At 38.4% G+C, this 16,974-nt stretch overlaps 1 protein-coding gene across 1 annotated transcript; it reads right to left on the reverse strand.

The window, feature by feature from the left end:
• Positions 1 to 1,845: 1,845 nt before the first annotated feature.
• Positions 1,846 to 15,833, reverse strand: LOC128471269 (protein-glutamine gamma-glutamyltransferase 5-like). Its single transcript, XM_053453172.1, has 14 exons — positions 15,734 to 15,833; positions 12,794 to 12,887; positions 10,148 to 10,324; positions 9,708 to 9,950; positions 8,719 to 8,837; positions 8,511 to 8,639; positions 7,888 to 8,065; positions 7,350 to 7,488; positions 6,928 to 7,031; positions 6,422 to 6,661; positions 4,415 to 4,798; positions 3,723 to 3,883; positions 2,834 to 2,967; positions 1,846 to 2,322 (listed from the first exon to the last, which is right to left on the reverse strand). Exons 2-14 carry the CDS (start codon positions 12,801 to 12,803, stop codon positions 2,175 to 2,177), a joined length of 2,166 nt encoding a protein of 721 aa, XP_053309147.1. The 5' UTR covers positions 12,804 to 12,887; positions 15,734 to 15,833; the 3' UTR covers positions 1,846 to 2,174.
• Positions 15,834 to 16,974: the final 1,141 nt, after the last annotated feature.

A 16,974-nucleotide genomic window follows, 5' to 3' on the forward strand; every position in this document is an offset into this window, starting at 1 on the left:
TTCCCGCATCCTTGGATCCATAGGCTCTTTCTCCTATACGTGTTCAATGGCCATACACCTACTGCACATGCCCGGCTTAGCATACTATGTAGGCCTGCAGAGTCAAATGAAGGTTTGGCTTGGCCACATCTCGGCCCGTGCAACCTCTGTCACTATGCCTTTTAGTCTTTTCTGGCAGGAAACAAAGGGGTCAATAACAATAAGAACAAATTCTTACAGAAAATCATTCATTCTGTTGATTTTTGTAAGATTCCGTTAGAAAACACGGTATTCATACTTTGCAACATAGATTTATCTTTGTAACTGTGTAAATTCCATAATCGTTAACACACCCACTGCTTATTGCTTGGTCATGGTATACACATATGTATCTTACAGATAATAGATTCCAAATTGAAAATACCAAATTATTGGAGAGGCAGGGAGCTCAGGAATCTTTGAGTTTCATTGAGACATGGATGTCTCAGATTCTAGGGGAGTCTCTAGGGAACGAGATTTAGGGAGGCAAAATACGGTCCATGCATACACAGACCTATACAGACATTCCCTCACACGCATGTTTCATATGATTATAATCATACAGACTAATGCTGCGTCACACTTACAAGGTTTCCGCCCTTCCACCCTTTAGAAGTGTATCCCGCAGCTATTAAACTAGCAATTCCCGGCAACGTGCCTCCCTAAATTAGAAAAAAGTATTGGATCCCTACAGGGAAGCCAGATTTTTGTCCAAGGTTGGCAGAACCAAGAAGAAAATGAAAGTTTTTTTTCTGCCCCTCTTCTCCTTTAGTCAGTGTTTTGCTCGTATACAACCACCTAATTTCTTATACTTCGTTACTTACTACTGCCCAATTGCTTACATATATCTTCAAGTTGCCCTTTAGTGGAAACAGGGCAAGTGCTCCTTTTCGGCATTGCCTACAGAGACCCAGAGTTCTTTAGAACACGGAAAGGCCCATCGGACCATTGTATTGCACAATATAATAAAAGTTGGAGAAGCATGCATAAAACAGGTGGAGTATTCTCAAAAAGTAGTGCAGCATGGTTGGAAATGGATGGTGCATTAATGGGGACGCGTACTGGCAAAAATGTCCTCTTTGTCTCCTGGAGAACCCAATACTAGGCACGTGAGATCATGATTGTTAAGCAATAACTGCTCAGCCAGTAACACAGTAAACATGTTGATCCCAGAGAAGATTAAGTCTTTATTCAAAGTTAATAACATTTAACAGGTCAACACAGAAATATATACAGAGTCAAAAGGCCAGCTCCCCTCCCCCACCAAAAACCCAGATCATCAGATACTCAACTCCAATCTGGCATCTTCAGTCCCCTCAAAACAATATCCATCAACGCATACTGGATTGCGTTTTAAGTAAAAACTATATACCATATACAAAACCAGTGGCAAAAATACACAAAAGATGATCCGGCTCAAAGTACAATATACTGTTAGGTCTGAGATTGTATTGCCCAAAAAAGTCATATGTTCCTCATGAAAACTGTCTGTATATGTTAAGAATGACTAAAATAGCACCACAGTTTTTATTAACGTTGATAAAGAAAACTGCTAGCAAATTATAGAGATTTCTTAAAATATCAGGTGCATGGTGGGAAGTACTCTGTTCTAAGCCCAAGAGCCATGCAATGTAAACAAAACATTTAGCGACTATAATTAATTTAAGCCCCCATGCATGCTTCAAGAGAAAACCTTCCTAGTTTTATTAGATATTCTGAAAGCCACAACTCTAAAATTTAATCCAGCACCACCCATTACCTAATTATTGGTTATAAAGCAGTAGTTTATATATTTAACAAACAGTGCGAATCTTTGCCATGACATCTGTGTTGCAATTTTTTCCATAACTTCTTAGAAAAACCTAAACACTTTTATTTTTTAAGTCACTTTATTTACAAATCGTAGCACATCACACACTCCTGGTACAAAAAATATTATGCGTTAAAAAAAATAAATGTTGCTGTTCCTGTGATCCAGCGTAATAACCGGTTAGATAAAGGCCAGAAAGTTTCCTTTTGTGAATGAGCCCTCACCACTAGGATAATGTGCAGCTTAACACACCCAGCTAATGCTAAAAGTTTTGTGTTCCTCCAAGAACTCAAGAAGCCTAGAACAGCCGTGTTTTATCTCTGTGTCTGCCCAAACAAGTCTATGATCAGGGTTTGACCAGCACGCTTTTGTACCCCTTGATGACTGTGACTTTGTCGCAGCTGAAGGCCACTTGTAGCTGTTTGAACCCTGCTTTGTAGGGAACAATTTGCAGCTCAAGAATTGATTTCTGTCTTGGATTTATGGATCCTATCCTAAAATGAAACAGAAAATGAATATGTCTATGAGGTGGTGAGCAAAGCTTTATCATTATGGCATGGTGGTGCTAGGAGAACACAACCTTAAACCCAAAAAACAAATTCAACCCTTAATGCTACACCTCCTGAGGTACATTAATAATGAGTGCAGCTTCACACAGATTCAGTACAATACCCCTTTCAAGATATTGTATATATGCACAGAGTAAAATTACAACTATTTATAGTATATACAGTATAAACCCATCTGGTCACCATTCCTAGACCATGGGCTACATACATAGTCTCCTTGACCAATGCTTAATATAATTCTGTGAATCATCTTGGAGGGAGAATCTGTATGTCGCGTGTTCATAAATGAAAACATTTAAATAAGCTATTAATATTTAGACGGCAAGCTCCATGAGACGGAGAGGCCTCCTGCTCTATAGCAAGCATAACACTGTAATGTTCAAATCAATATTATTTGTTAAGATCCACATTCTGCCATTTTTGTACATATACTTACTGTAATTTCATCTGACTTTTAAGCAAGCCACTGCCCTCAATGACTAGCAGACTGTTATGTATCTCTTCGTTTAGAGGATTGAAGAATGTTAGCTGCACCTTGCACGGTTTGTTTACTGTCGGTGATTCAACGAACTGGGGATAGAAAAGCAGACAAAATCCTCACTCTATAAATCATCGAAAATATTTTCTTGGGCATCTGTTGAAACATTTGATTGTTTTGTTGACTGTTCATAACCTGTTATTTCAATTAGTCATTTGTTCTTTCTTCCCTAATTCATGTCTTCTGCAATTTATGCATGTTCTCTGGTCGAAATTCCAGGTGGAGCTATTAGCTCCTGGGCTCCTCTTGCTTTTGGATCTGGACCCCTATGAATATTTTGTAGAATGTTTCCATATAGAAGCACTATACTGTGTGTTCCATCACAAAATATATAGAACCGTTGTGAGGCCTTGCAAAATTTATAATAGGCTGGCACATTTTAGGCACAGGTGCAGGTGTAGTTAAAGGCCTAGTGATGTAATAGCCCATATTACATTTGGCAGAAAACATGATCAAGGTATGTAAAACACTCAAAAAACACATTAGTTGGCTTAAATCTTGCGATTCACTTCGTGAAGGAGACACATCTACCTTAATAGTTATTTATCAAGCCTAGTTTGGAAAAGGAAAGAGGACCCATTGCTTACAGCCCTCCACTCTCCATCTGCTACCAACCTCTAACTCTCAGTAAGCTTGACGACAACTCTGATTGTCAAGCTTACACATTCAGTCAAGGTCACACATTTGTAGCCAAGCTACACTTAAAAAACATAGTAGTTAACTACCCCAATATTCATGTCAGGATTTCTTTTGACATAACATTTTAGCGTTGAAGGCATCTCCTTACGTTGATGAGAATGTCCGGTACAGCCAGGTTAATATCTTTTTCCACCAACAGCTTCTCCCAGGTTAGATTCTGCTCCCCTACAGCAGTAACTCTGATCAAATTGTTTTCTTCGAGGAATTTTCCGTACTGTGCATAGGGGATTTTTAATGCAATCCACTTCTCTGCAAGGCATTAAACAAAGTGTTTTGCGTCATAAGATCACAAATACTCCTTCGGACCATACAGATACAGATTCTGTTGACTGTGCTTTATAACATTTGTTGTTTTAAAGATTTTCTTCAGAAAAGGCACCTGTTACACAGAGTTTTAGGTTTCCTGCTTCCCTATGTCCCATGAACTAAGATCTGATGCATGCTGAAGAAAACATGTGGGTTGCAGGAGAAGACTTTGATGTCGGCTGCAACCCTCAAAGGAACCAAGTTGGCAACCTGCCATTACCCTGCTAAAATCAGCCCTGATTCTATAGGTGCCCTGTATTCACTGTATTATTCACATTCACATATTTTCCCATTTTTATACATGGTTTAGCCATGATAAGGACTAGAAAAAAAGGTATGCAATCCCATGTTTGACTTTTACTGAATACTTTCAATAGAGCACTAATACACTCATCATATAATGAGTACTGAGATAAGCTCTATTATTTTGATAAGAATGACCAATCATAATTTATGAAAAATATTAAATCTCACCTTCTCTGGGCCCAAGCTCAACGTACATTGAATGTTTCCAGAACCTATGAGCTGCTGTGCCATTATGTTTTATCGACTGGGCGCTGAGGCATAACTTTAAGGTCTTGGCAACCGTCACCAAGTTTGCAGCTAGTAACAAGAGGCTGATGGTTTGTCCAAGCTGTGGAGACTCTGTTAATTTAAATTTCAAAAGTAATTTGGCGGCACTAAGTGGCGGATTATGTAGTTTATCCATGTCAAAGGTTCCATTTTCATGGGAGACTCCATTGGCAGGGAATCTGCTTGTATCGTCGGAATTGATGCTGCCATTGGAACGTAGCACTGGATGTTTACTTTGTAACCTGTACAAAGCTTTTTGGAATATTTTTCTTTCTTCAAGTGTTCCTTCATCAAAAAAGAATGATATAGTTTACAATCCAAATATAGAAAGCAGAGAACAATGTATAGACATCTTAATTGCTAGTGGTTTCCCAACTATTTACATGCATCTACTATTCAAAAGATTTGTAGCTTTATTCACTAATCAAGTACAAATGGTTCCAGTGGTTATTTCCTAAAACAGCGTATCTGTTCCTTGCTTGTTATGTTTTGCAACAACATTTTTTCTCACATCATTTTTGATGCCCCAAGTCAAATTGCTGCTTGATATTTTCTCAAAGATGGACACTAAGGAGGTATATTGCAATGTGGGTTCTCACAGTTTACACTTTGAAGGATTAACATAAAAAAATATATTAAACATATGTTAGAATTGTATTGTGCTTATCTTATTAACACACACTATTCAGACACACCCTCTGAACTATAAAAACCTCAATGAGAAGAACAAAATACGGCGTTCGGTTCTGAGAAGTCATTGAAGTGATCTGTTAGAAAAAAGGTGGAACTTTAAAGATGAGAGAATATTCACCTAGTAAATTTACTGTCTAGTTAAATGTTGTATTATCTACAAGCAAGCGGGTAGTAACACATAACTTACATCTGGAGTGTCTGCATGCCGCTTACCTGCATAGTGTGAAATGTCTCAGTACCATTATATTGATATTTCAAGCACAATGTTCTAGACAGAATGTTGTCCCTCACTGATATCACACACTTGTTAATGACAAGCATTTTTAAAAAAACATCTGGACTGTAATACGCAGGTTATGGAACTGGTAGAGTCTATAAATCTTTCTATTGTTCTCCTCCATGATCAGGTTTAATGTATTAAGGTGGTCACTGACCTAGGCCTGCCCCAGGACAGCTTACTTAACTGCCCTCAATCTGTTCCTCTTCTGTTATGGGAGGTAGGATGTAATGTCAATACCTGGGAACTCTCTGGGTTTCATCAAGAGACTGTGGGCAAAGCTGTCTGGTTCTCCAGGTCACTAAAGGAAATCTCCAGGTCGCTGGCACATCTCAATGTTGTGTGTCCTGCAACATCAGTGGGACGGCTCACCTCTTACCCCCATCCTGCAAGGGGGGCCCAGGGTATCCGGAGCCAGAAAGTTCCCAGGTCTGGTAATGCCATGTCCCAGTACTCCACCTCTTAAGCATATGCTTTGCAAACACCTCTTTAGTGCAAATGGGCCACTTGCAATGGAGATCTTTGATGAATTTGTATGAATTCATTAACATTGTGTTTATGTAAAAAAGGCTAGTAATGTCTAGAAACTGTGTTCTGTTTTGAACAAGATGTGTCATTCAGAAGAATTCAAATTGGGTTTGAACCCCTTTTCTTCAAAGCATTTTGTTTGTGGTCTTGTAAATTCAGAGGTTTTGATATCCTTTAGTGGGCAAGAATACTCACAGAATAAGATGTAGAATCAGATGGGCTTTCAATAGACCGTATATTTAGATGTACAGACATGACCTCTGAAGTCTCAATACATTATTTGTCTTTATATCTTATTATGTCAACATTGCTGGAAAATACTAGGGACGTTTTGCACGATCAACAAAGCAACAGCTGTTGTTTTCATAAATAGCAGCTAAAGGCTTGTTTTTTATTTAAATAGTATTTACCTTCTTCATATTTATAGTGATTAGTAACATCTTCACGCTGATCACTGCCAACGCTTTTGGTGCTGATGCAATTTCCAATCAAATGTGGGTCACAGAAATGCTTTTCTTTTCTCGCCCCATACACTGTCCATGACACGCAATCTGCATTGACCATAGCGAACACGAATGGGGAGTCATAGTTGAGGTGGACCTCTCCCTCTTTGATGGCTTTAACTGAAGCAGGGCCACAGCAGTAGATTCCTGAAGAAAAATCATCGGCTTCAAATAATTTATATAACGTGATAGACAGATACCAAGACACACATGCTATATGCTGGAAGAGCCCAATGAGACAAATTGATATGAATAAATGGCATTCCCATCCATTTCACCCTTGCCCTATATATTTCTCCTTTGGTCCTTCTCCTATCCAGGCCCCACCCTTAGTATATTTAATTAAAACTGTAGCCCGTCTCTGAGATATAAATCCAACCTTGTTTACTGTCCCAATTATTACGTGTTCTCACCATCACTTGTTTCCTGGGGCGTTGGGTCTAGTACCTGCCACCCTCCATATCCTTGTGGCAAATCTCTCCTGGCCATCCAACACTCACACCACACATGGAAGTTCCTACAGGAGGAACCAATAACTCAGTAAGTCAAGAGGTTTGGTTGTCAAACATGCTCTCATGGACAACTGGCTGTCCAGTATTATGTTTGGAACGCAAATGAGATATTCTGAGATTCTTCACTTTTGATAGACCAGTTTGAAAACCACTGATTTCACTGCCTTTCTTTAACTTACATTAAAATGTTCTTATTTATTACATGCTGATGGGTTGGAACCATTAAAAATAATGAGGTTTTAAGGATTATGGTATGTAATTTAAGTGAATAAATGGTTATGGTTTAACCTTCTTAAACATTTTATTGTATCTTTGTATCTTACCAAATGCTGTCATTGCCTTTGTTGGGGAGTTTTTTGCCAGTTGTATCATAATATTCATCAATAACTAGGTTATTGCTTGTGTCGTGAGCTGAATCAAAATTTGTTATAACACGAGTGGGGATTCCTAAACTTCTCATGACTAGAAACAAAGAGGAAAACACAAGTCAGACATAATACATTGCACTTTTGGTAGATCCGTTTTTGGATACATGCCCGAAGATCTGGGTGTCTTAAAATAGTCAATCATAACAGTACACAAATACATTTAATGTCACTCAATTTCTGGATTGGCAGGATGGAAACTTCCGATTTTTTATTGCCAAATTTGTAAATTCAAGTATTATTTTTCATAATCATTGAAATTAGGTAGAGAGTGCATCTCCCTGATGGTGATGCTTGTGGTAAAGACCCCCAAAGGCCCCCCCCAAATCTTTTGTTGAGGGTACACAAGAGAAAGATGTCCCTGCTTACATGTTTTCCTATTTCCTGGAACACATGAAATGTGTATATGTACTGCAGTCATTAATCATCACACTACCTGTGCACATTACAGCCGCAAAGACCCAACACTGCCCATATTTGACGGGATGACAATCACTCTTGTACCACTGCCTTAAGATGGCGGTACTTCCATTCCAGGAAGACGGACAAACTCCATTACTATAATCTTCGCTCCAGTTGCCCTGGAGAACTCCATCGTCATCATTGCTGTTTATCTAAAACATTATCATGAAGCAACATATTATTCAAAAGTGTTAGTTGTGCTGAAAACATTTATGGTGTAACCTGCTATAAATCCATCCACCCATAAGGTTACCCCCCCACCAAAAGTGAGATTAAGTTCTCTCACTAACATTTAATGAAACAATTAAACTAATGTGTAGAAGAATTTGTTGTGTTACTGTCATGGCTGCAATTTCCAACTTTGTTCCATATTCCCTACATCATCAGTGCCCAAGTTGCAACTTGAAGACCAGGAGATTGTGGCCAACCGATCCATAGAACTTTGGCTAAATAAATAGTATATTTGCATGGAAACTCTGTGGGAATTCTATGGTTAATTAGACTCATGATTCAAAAACGAATGGATGAAACATGGTATAAAATATAGATTGTTATTGATGTTCCAGGAACGTATATAAGATTGTGTTCTATACTTACCATGGCACAGACTACTCTGCTTATATATACAGGGCTGTTTCTGAAGGACAAATCTTTAAATGCATCCTGTAAATAATTCAAGTTCTTGTCCAAAATCTTTAGAGCAATATCCAAAATATCATCTTCAAACTAAAATGAAAGCAATCAGTTTAGTGTCAGTGGACGTTTCCCCATTTTTCTCTTAAATATGCCAATATACATTTGTTACCTGCCCAAAGTTCCAGGCACAGGGAGAAATCCAGTTGTGGTTTCCTTGATACACAAAGCCGTAATCATTCATAACATATTCCTGTCGCTGTCCTTCATTTTCAAGGTACACATCATCATCTGTCAAGTTCAGGCAAAAAAAAAAATAAAAAAAAATCACCATATTGAACTCATATGGAATGTTTTATTATGTACAGAATGCATTTTATTATTCTGTAATGTTTCAGTATTGATTTATTTATGACGTATTTGATGTATAATGCCATATGCTTTATACGACCACTATAATATGCACTTATATCTCGAAACATATCACGACTGCCATACAGTGTAGCATGTACAGTGCCTGAACCCATGTGATGTACCTGCATGGGAAATTTAAATGCTAGTAATCATGTGCAGGGAGATCAAAAGTGCCTTTCTTATTCGACACAACATTAATTGCACTCTCTAGTAGGAAAATTAACCCTGTCGGATGTGTCATTTTATTCAATGATAATTTTAAGAAGCCTTTTCACTTTCTATGGCATCAACCTATCAGTAGCTACTTTTCTACAATGCGGCAAGTGTTCCTTCCAAAAATGTTACCCGGTCAAAAAAATGTGTGTGGGAATTGTAGGAATTATGTCTCTACTTGCATATTGTTATTTATATACTGTATGTATAATATATATATATATATATTTATAATATGTTCTTAACACTTTTCAGTTTGCATAATAATAATAATAATAATAATAATAATAATAATGGAGCGCATTTCTATGGAAAGAACTGTAGACATACAGACATTAATATCAGTGTGATATGTAAGGATACATTAGGACGGAGGTCCCTGCCCTGTAGTAGCCCCTATAAGAGAACAATTCATGCATTTTTGGCATTCCTTATGGTAAATGTCATATATCCGGATAGGCAGATTGATGGTATTTATGTATGATTTTTACACTATTTTGCTATTAGCCAGAAGGATACAGTGTTGGCACTTACTCTCACACCAGGGATTGAAGAGGATCACAAATGTTCCCAGTTGATAGGTGGTGGCTTTGCCTCCTGTAGTAAATTGAATCTTTAGCGTGTATTGTCCAATGATAGCATTGGGTGACGAACACATGTCGATTGTCATTGAATCTATACTATTGTCCACTAATGCTGCACTCCAGGTCATCTTATTAATGGTTCTTGCTAAGGGGAATACAGCTCTGGTTCCAGAAGCTTCATCGGGCCAAGGTCCTGTTAACAAAAACAAAGCCATAGTGTATCAATCATATAGGATCAGAAAGACTGGTAGGGAAATCCTTTCATATTAATTGCCATGTTTATTCTGGTGTTAAACCCTTAATATTCAAGAAAGATGATCAATGCATTTCTCTACTCTCTGGTGCTCAAAGACCTCATGACCTCATAGTATAACATCCGTAGAAACTCGCCTGTTTCTGCAACGAAGATGATGCGGTCTCCCTTCTGAAACCCTCTTGTTTTGAAGCGCAGGCTAATTGTAAAGGTCTGTCCTCGACGTACGATGAGACGCCTGTCGCTAATCTCCTCTGTTCGATGCTCGGTATTATTTTTCTTGGTATGAAAATCAGAGAACGAGATCTCGATCGCTGTACAGTGTAAAAGATATAAATATATATAGAATAAATAGGACAACACAGAAAAAAAAACAACTAAAGCTGGGTGAAATGTAACAAAATGCATTTGTGTAAGTTACAGTGAAAATTAGGCTTTGTTGCGACTCACTGACACAAAAGTTGGTGGAAAAGAAAGCCATGGTGTCTCGAGTTGTCATAGGACGTAGTGGTCAGTCCCTTGATGGTTCCTAGAGAGGGTGGAAGGTTCTACTTTCCGTCCGTTATTGGAGACGGTGAATTTTTTGTACGCATAATAAAATAGAATATTTTGTGAGGGCCCTGCTGACAGTCTTCTCCACGATGGGAAAGTAATGGAGGGTACAGTAGACCTAACTCATATATAGATACAAAATAACCGTTGACTCAATATCTGTAATAAGGGATGTATAATGGCTAAGGGTAGCCTAGGGATTTGTGATGAGATTTGAGGGACTTGGAAAACGGTAAGGTTGTTAAAAGCCTGTCGATGATATGTTGAAAATAAAGGCAAGTAATGTAACCAAGGATTTCATCTTGTGACCTGATGACAAGTGTGGTTCTACCCACAATGTGTGGTCATTATGTCATGCTTGGCCCACATGAGTGGCACGTAAGGTCACAGCGTATTCCAAATGCCTTCCACCTACTCTATAGCTATATATTGGCTTATTTAGCCACTGTGCATCTGTAGCTGCTAGCAATCCTGATAATCAGGATACCGGCTAGGACAGATGGCATCTGGGTGGTGCGGAACTGTTCAGGATTGATGGCAGCTATGACTGAACGAAAGGGAAAAGCTCAGTAACAGATCTACAATCTGACACATTACTTAATTATAGGACTTTAGGGCTGTGTTTTGGTAAACTATCATTAAAAAGCCACCAGCTGTACAGAAAATACATAACATGGATATACAGTGCAGTAACAGTAATCTTTTCTCTTTAAGGGTAATATTCATTAAAATGAATAGATTTTTAGAATGCATATCCTATGGCAAAATAATTTAGAGTATTTCACCTGACCCAGCCAGGCGACTGTCGCTCCATGGTCACTCTATTATCGCTGCAAATCTTGATTTGAAATTTTTTATTTTTTTATTTTTTTAAAAGCAAAATAATTTATAAAAAAAAGTACATAAAAATCCCCCTTTTCAAACAAGTGAAATGTATACTTTTCACAACCATGAAAGCCCATTAGACCTTTAAGAAACTTGAAATAACAATCAGTAATTTTTCACCTTGGAAAATCAGGGAAACTTGCACTGCAAACAAAATTGCGTAACTTTCATAGAATGTCAATTATGATTGTGAAATCAAGGGTGAAACTGAGGAGCTTGGCATGGTTCCAGTTCATTGTAAGCTCAGTTACACTCTGTTCCTTAATCCTGTACAATCGGCATGCTTTCTGCCATCATGCTTGTACAGCATAAAGCTTTTACATCATGGTGTCACATAACTACTCAGATTGTCTGGCCTCCAGGATCTTTAAGATGGTCTTGATACCCTTCAAGTAGACTCGACACAATCTATTACCTATTGTCACCCTAGGACCTTTCAAGTTACACCCCAGTGCTCTTTCTTTTTTTCTCAAATCTTAGTTTATTAAAAGGGTATCTAAAGCATACATTGACCCAGTGCTCTTTCTGTGGCTTTAAGTAAGATATATCATAAATTGTTATTAGTAATCCCCATTACCTTGAAGGTAGTCTCAGTACCATCAAAGTGTCTTTGCCTGCATGTGCATTGTGTGACAAAAGAAAGTAAGGTTGTGCACTTGGCGTAAACAGAATCCAGTCTTTAATTATAATTTTATGCATTCCATGTTTGTACATTGTTGCCAGAGGTTTAGAATGCAGAACTTCCCCTAGATTGTTCTCCATAGATTAAGTCATACTTAAACCAGAACAAGGGTAGCCACACAGTCAGCAATGTCTAGTCATTGGTGCTTATTTGGGGGTCTAGATTAACCATCTTTTGGTTCAATATTCGAGCAGTCTCAAAAATAAAAAGATTAAATATATGTATACTGCTATTTAGAATGGTTTAAAGTTAACAGTATAATAAAAGGAGGGCTACAATGAGTGCAGCCATTTATTAAGTATAGTAGTCCACAGACATTGTGATCAGGGCACCATAGGTATGAATATATTAGGAAAGGAGGTCCCTGAACTGTGGAGCTTACAGTCTAGTGGAAAAATGTTAAAAAAAATGCAGTAAATACATAATTATCAATAAAACCCGCAATGGCATAATATAAGGATGCGACTGTACTTCTTATTGTTCTCACTGCATTTTCTATCATGGTGCTTATTTACTCTGCATGTCCTGTACAATTTGGGAACAAAAGGTTACAAACACTACGATGGTACTGATGACCCATCCAACATACTTTTTAAATCCAAAAGAGGCACATAATTGTCATTCTAAATAACCAACGAGCTGCTATATATTTGATGAGACATACCTTGAGCCATAGTGTCTTGTCTCGCTGCCTTTTCTTAAGTGACTTTACTTTTTTCCACCAGACAGATTTAAAAATGACACTCCTGCCTCAGGACCTGCAGTGTAACATTTAAAACGAAAAATTAGGTGGGGCAGCAGGAGTTATGGACTTTTTTTTTCTGACTCTGTGCATCATAACTGGTTTGCTGACTTGGAACATTGTTTCTTGGCAGCATTGTTGGCTTGGAAGTAGGTGCAGCTAAACATTATTATGCAGACACTAAAAGTTATTGTTTCATCATTCCTCTGAGAAGTTATTCCATGAACAAAGATCAAGTGAGATTTTCAGAATAAATTAATTTTTTTAACTGTTTTTTACAGCTTAAGATAGAGCCTTTAAATAAATAAATAACAGAAAAAAAATTACAAAATAAAAATACATACAGAAAATTTGACCATAGCTAAGAAAACTTTAACCATCTAGCAAACTTGGTCTTGTCTGTTTAGGATAACCCTATGGCTGTCATCTGCATGCTTCAATCCTCTAATGTTGTTAACCATTATTTTGTTAAAATATAAGTGAAGATGTGTGTACACACGTATATTTACCTTTCCTGTGCCTTTTTAATTATTTTGTCATAGAGCAAAATTGCAATTTCTGGAAATGTTGTTTCACAAACATATAGCCTGGACTGGCTGTCCAGGTGGGGCTGGACATAGTTCCTTGGAGATGACGTTAGAAGGGGGAGACATGGACAGCTTCTAAGCACATTCCGTTTTAAATAATAATATTCGCAAATGTGTTATTCCTTCCAAATTTGTAACTGCAGCAGTGTTAAAAATATAATTTCTAGTACTGTGGTTTCTAGTACCCTTCCCAGAAATAATTCTTTATTAATGTCAAATTGTGTCTCCTTCATAATTTTAACTGGAACCAGTTCCCATGTGATATAAAAGTAGGCACTGATAGGTTGTTGCCATATAAGCTGAAAAAGCTTGTTAAAGGTTTATGATTTATTTTTACGTGATTAAAAGAAAAGATAAGATGCAAGAGCCGCTTAACATGCTACAGAGTCTAATAAATGTTTTATATAAGTGGATCAGCACCTGTAAACAAACTTGTTAAAACATGTGTTGTGTGTCTTAGTTTACCTATAATTATCATTGTACTTATGATGGCTGGGCACACATCATAGTAGTTGTGGCTAAAAGACAACTGTGTAGCTTGAGGTTGGTTTTCTGTTTTATAAATCCTCTGTTGAAATCAGGCGCAAGATTTTCATGTGAATCAACTCAAGTTACAGTAGTTGGCTTCTGTAAGTTTTCCAAACGATATCCCTGAGTTTAGGTTCCCCAATATTCTTATATCAATGAAAAAATCTAGGTTGTGGGATAGAGCTATTTCTTAAACGGTGATATACTGTAAAGTTTCATCTCACAGTATTTTATTAAAAACACACCATTACCTTACAGATATTTCTTTAATTTCATAGTAGCCGTTTCCAGCCCTATCTCCTAAGATTTTCCTATGTACATATGTGACAATAAATTGATTTCAGGATTGCCCCACCTGTCCTTAAATAGGAATATGCTGAAATCCTGGCTGGCTGATGGTCTGAGCTGTACATTCATTATAAATAGTCATGGAGTCATGGTTAACTGTTGAAAGAAGCAGAAGCTTAGACTGGGAAGTTTAGCGCTTCTGACTCCTGATTACATGCAGCTTCCATCCCCACCAAATGCCTGTAGGCAGAAGACTCTGAGTTACAACTTGTCCACTTATTGTTTCCTTGTTTTGTTGTTGGTGTGGACATGCTATTTTGCAATCATTCACTGTATCGTTTATGACGAAGATTTGTTAATGCAATGTTTTAAAATCTTTGGTATTTTGTATGACTTCATGGCAGAGCCCTGTCTTTACTGATGTTTTACATAGTCAGTAAACCTCAAAGTATTATTAACAGTTGGGAAACACCGCAATCCAAAGGAAACCACGTGGGTCAGATATTTATTCAGCTCTGGAATCTGCACTCCGCACAATACTAGCTTCTGCATCTTTGTTAATCGTAAATGTTGTATCTCAGCAGCATCAATAGAAGGCAGGCAATTTTGTAAAGGTGTGTATTGCACCTGAGTGGTAAGTGGATGGGGAACATGCTCCTGCCACATATTGGTAGATGTATTAGCTTGTCTTCCTTTTGTGGTTTGTTCACTAGAGATTGAGGGTCTAGTTGTGAAGATGATATGATCTGCTCCTGTGAACTAGGCGGTGGAGGGATTGGTCATCTTTATTATTGTGTGGACAGGATGGAAGATTAGGAGTTGGGGCAAAGCATCCTCACCCTGTTGTAATTAAAATAACCCTCCCCACAGTGTGGGAAAAGTGGGAGTTCTCAACAAACTATATACTCATTTGTGTAAGCTTCAAGATGTGAGGCATAGTAGGTCATCATTTTGGTATTTTGATCTCTGAGTTAGGTCATCATTTTGGTATTTTGATCTCTGAGTTAGGAGCAGTAACGAAAGTCCTCTTTGTGAGCTTGCCTGCCAAGGTATGTGTGCAGTGCAGCAAGGCAGTGCTCCTCAACCATCTCCTCAAGTCACACCTAACAGTCTAGGATTTAGGTATTACTCAGGTGTGTCTAAGGTTGTTTGTCTTTTAATTTAGCAACACATTAGACACACCCGGGTAATACCCAAATCCTGGACTGTTAGCTGTGCCTTGAGGAGAGGGTTGAGGAGCACTGCAGTAAGGTATGAGATGTCATAGGTATGTCCCCATTGTTGGTTCTTAAATGTTCAAAATTAAAAACAGACAAGTAAACATACTCTCAGACACAATTTCAGCATGATCGTTTAGGAACATACTGCTTTAACATGTGAGTCACAGAAGGGTGAGCAATTGCCACTTAAAGGAGATAAAAAACTATTAAAATATATTTCTAAAATCTCTTCCACTTACCCCTTTTTAAGAATGTGTGAATATGTTTTCTTGTTCCTTTCAACTGTTCTGTTCAGTTCTAAGTACACCTAGCTGCATTTCTAGGCGACTATACTGCATGTGGGCAAGCTACTGATCTCAGATATAATAGATAACTTATTGAGCTACATGCCATACATAGCTGGGAGTGTGATCGCAAGTTCAACATGCAGTGTTATGACACTAAGAGGGTGGAGGGATTCAAGTAAAACAATAAGTCATTAAAGCTTCTAAGATGTGAACTTTTAAACTCAATATCTCTGAAACTTTCATTGAATAACTAAATATAAAAGCAATAGGTAGTGTCAGGGGAGGGCTGACTGCCTACGGACTGGGGGGCAAGTCTAGTCAAGTGGCCCATTGCGCCACCGAATCAGCCCACCATTCATGTCCATCATTTCCTCATTTTCTAACGCATGTTGATGTAATGTGATGGGATCGGGAGTACGTTAGTACACAAAAAAAAGTAAACATACACGGGACACCTGAAGCCACAATTTAACACAACTAATCCTTTTTTTATAAAATATGCAGATTGAAATAGATTGAATAACACAAAACCTTCACTTTTCTGCTCACTGATTTCTGGGCCTAGAAAATGTTGTCCTTTAAAGTGACTATAGTTCAATTTATTCCTACAGAAAGTAAAGTGTCAGGAAACAGATGATCAAATACACACCAGGACAAGCTCTGTCACACCCAAACACACACACCAGGACAGGCTCTGCCACACCCAAACACACACACCAGTACAGGCTCTGCCACACCCAAACACACACACCAGGACAGGCTCTGCCACACCAACACCCAAACACACACACCCGTAAGGCTCTGCCACACCGACACACCAAACACACACCAGGACAGGCTCTGCCACACGAACAGCCAAACACACACACCAGGACAGGGTCTGCCACACCAACAGCCAAACACACACACCAGGACAGGCTCTGCCACACCGACACCCAAACAGCCAAATACACACACCAGGACAGGCTCTGCCACACCGACATCCAAACACACACACACACACACACAAGGACAGGCTCTGCCACACCGACACCGAAACACACACACACCAGGACAGGCTCTGCCACACCAACAGCCAAACACACACATCAAGACAGGCTCTGCCACACTGACACCCAAACACACACACACCAGGACAGGCTCTGACACCCACCAGACGGGCTAAGCTACAACAATAATAATAAAAAAGTATT

Source organism: Spea bombifrons, chromosome 13 (assembly GCF_027358695.1).
Source record: "Spea bombifrons isolate aSpeBom1 chromosome 13, aSpeBom1.2.pri, whole genome shotgun sequence".
Lineage (NCBI taxonomy): Eukaryota > Metazoa > Chordata > Amphibia > Anura > Pelobatidae > Spea > Spea bombifrons.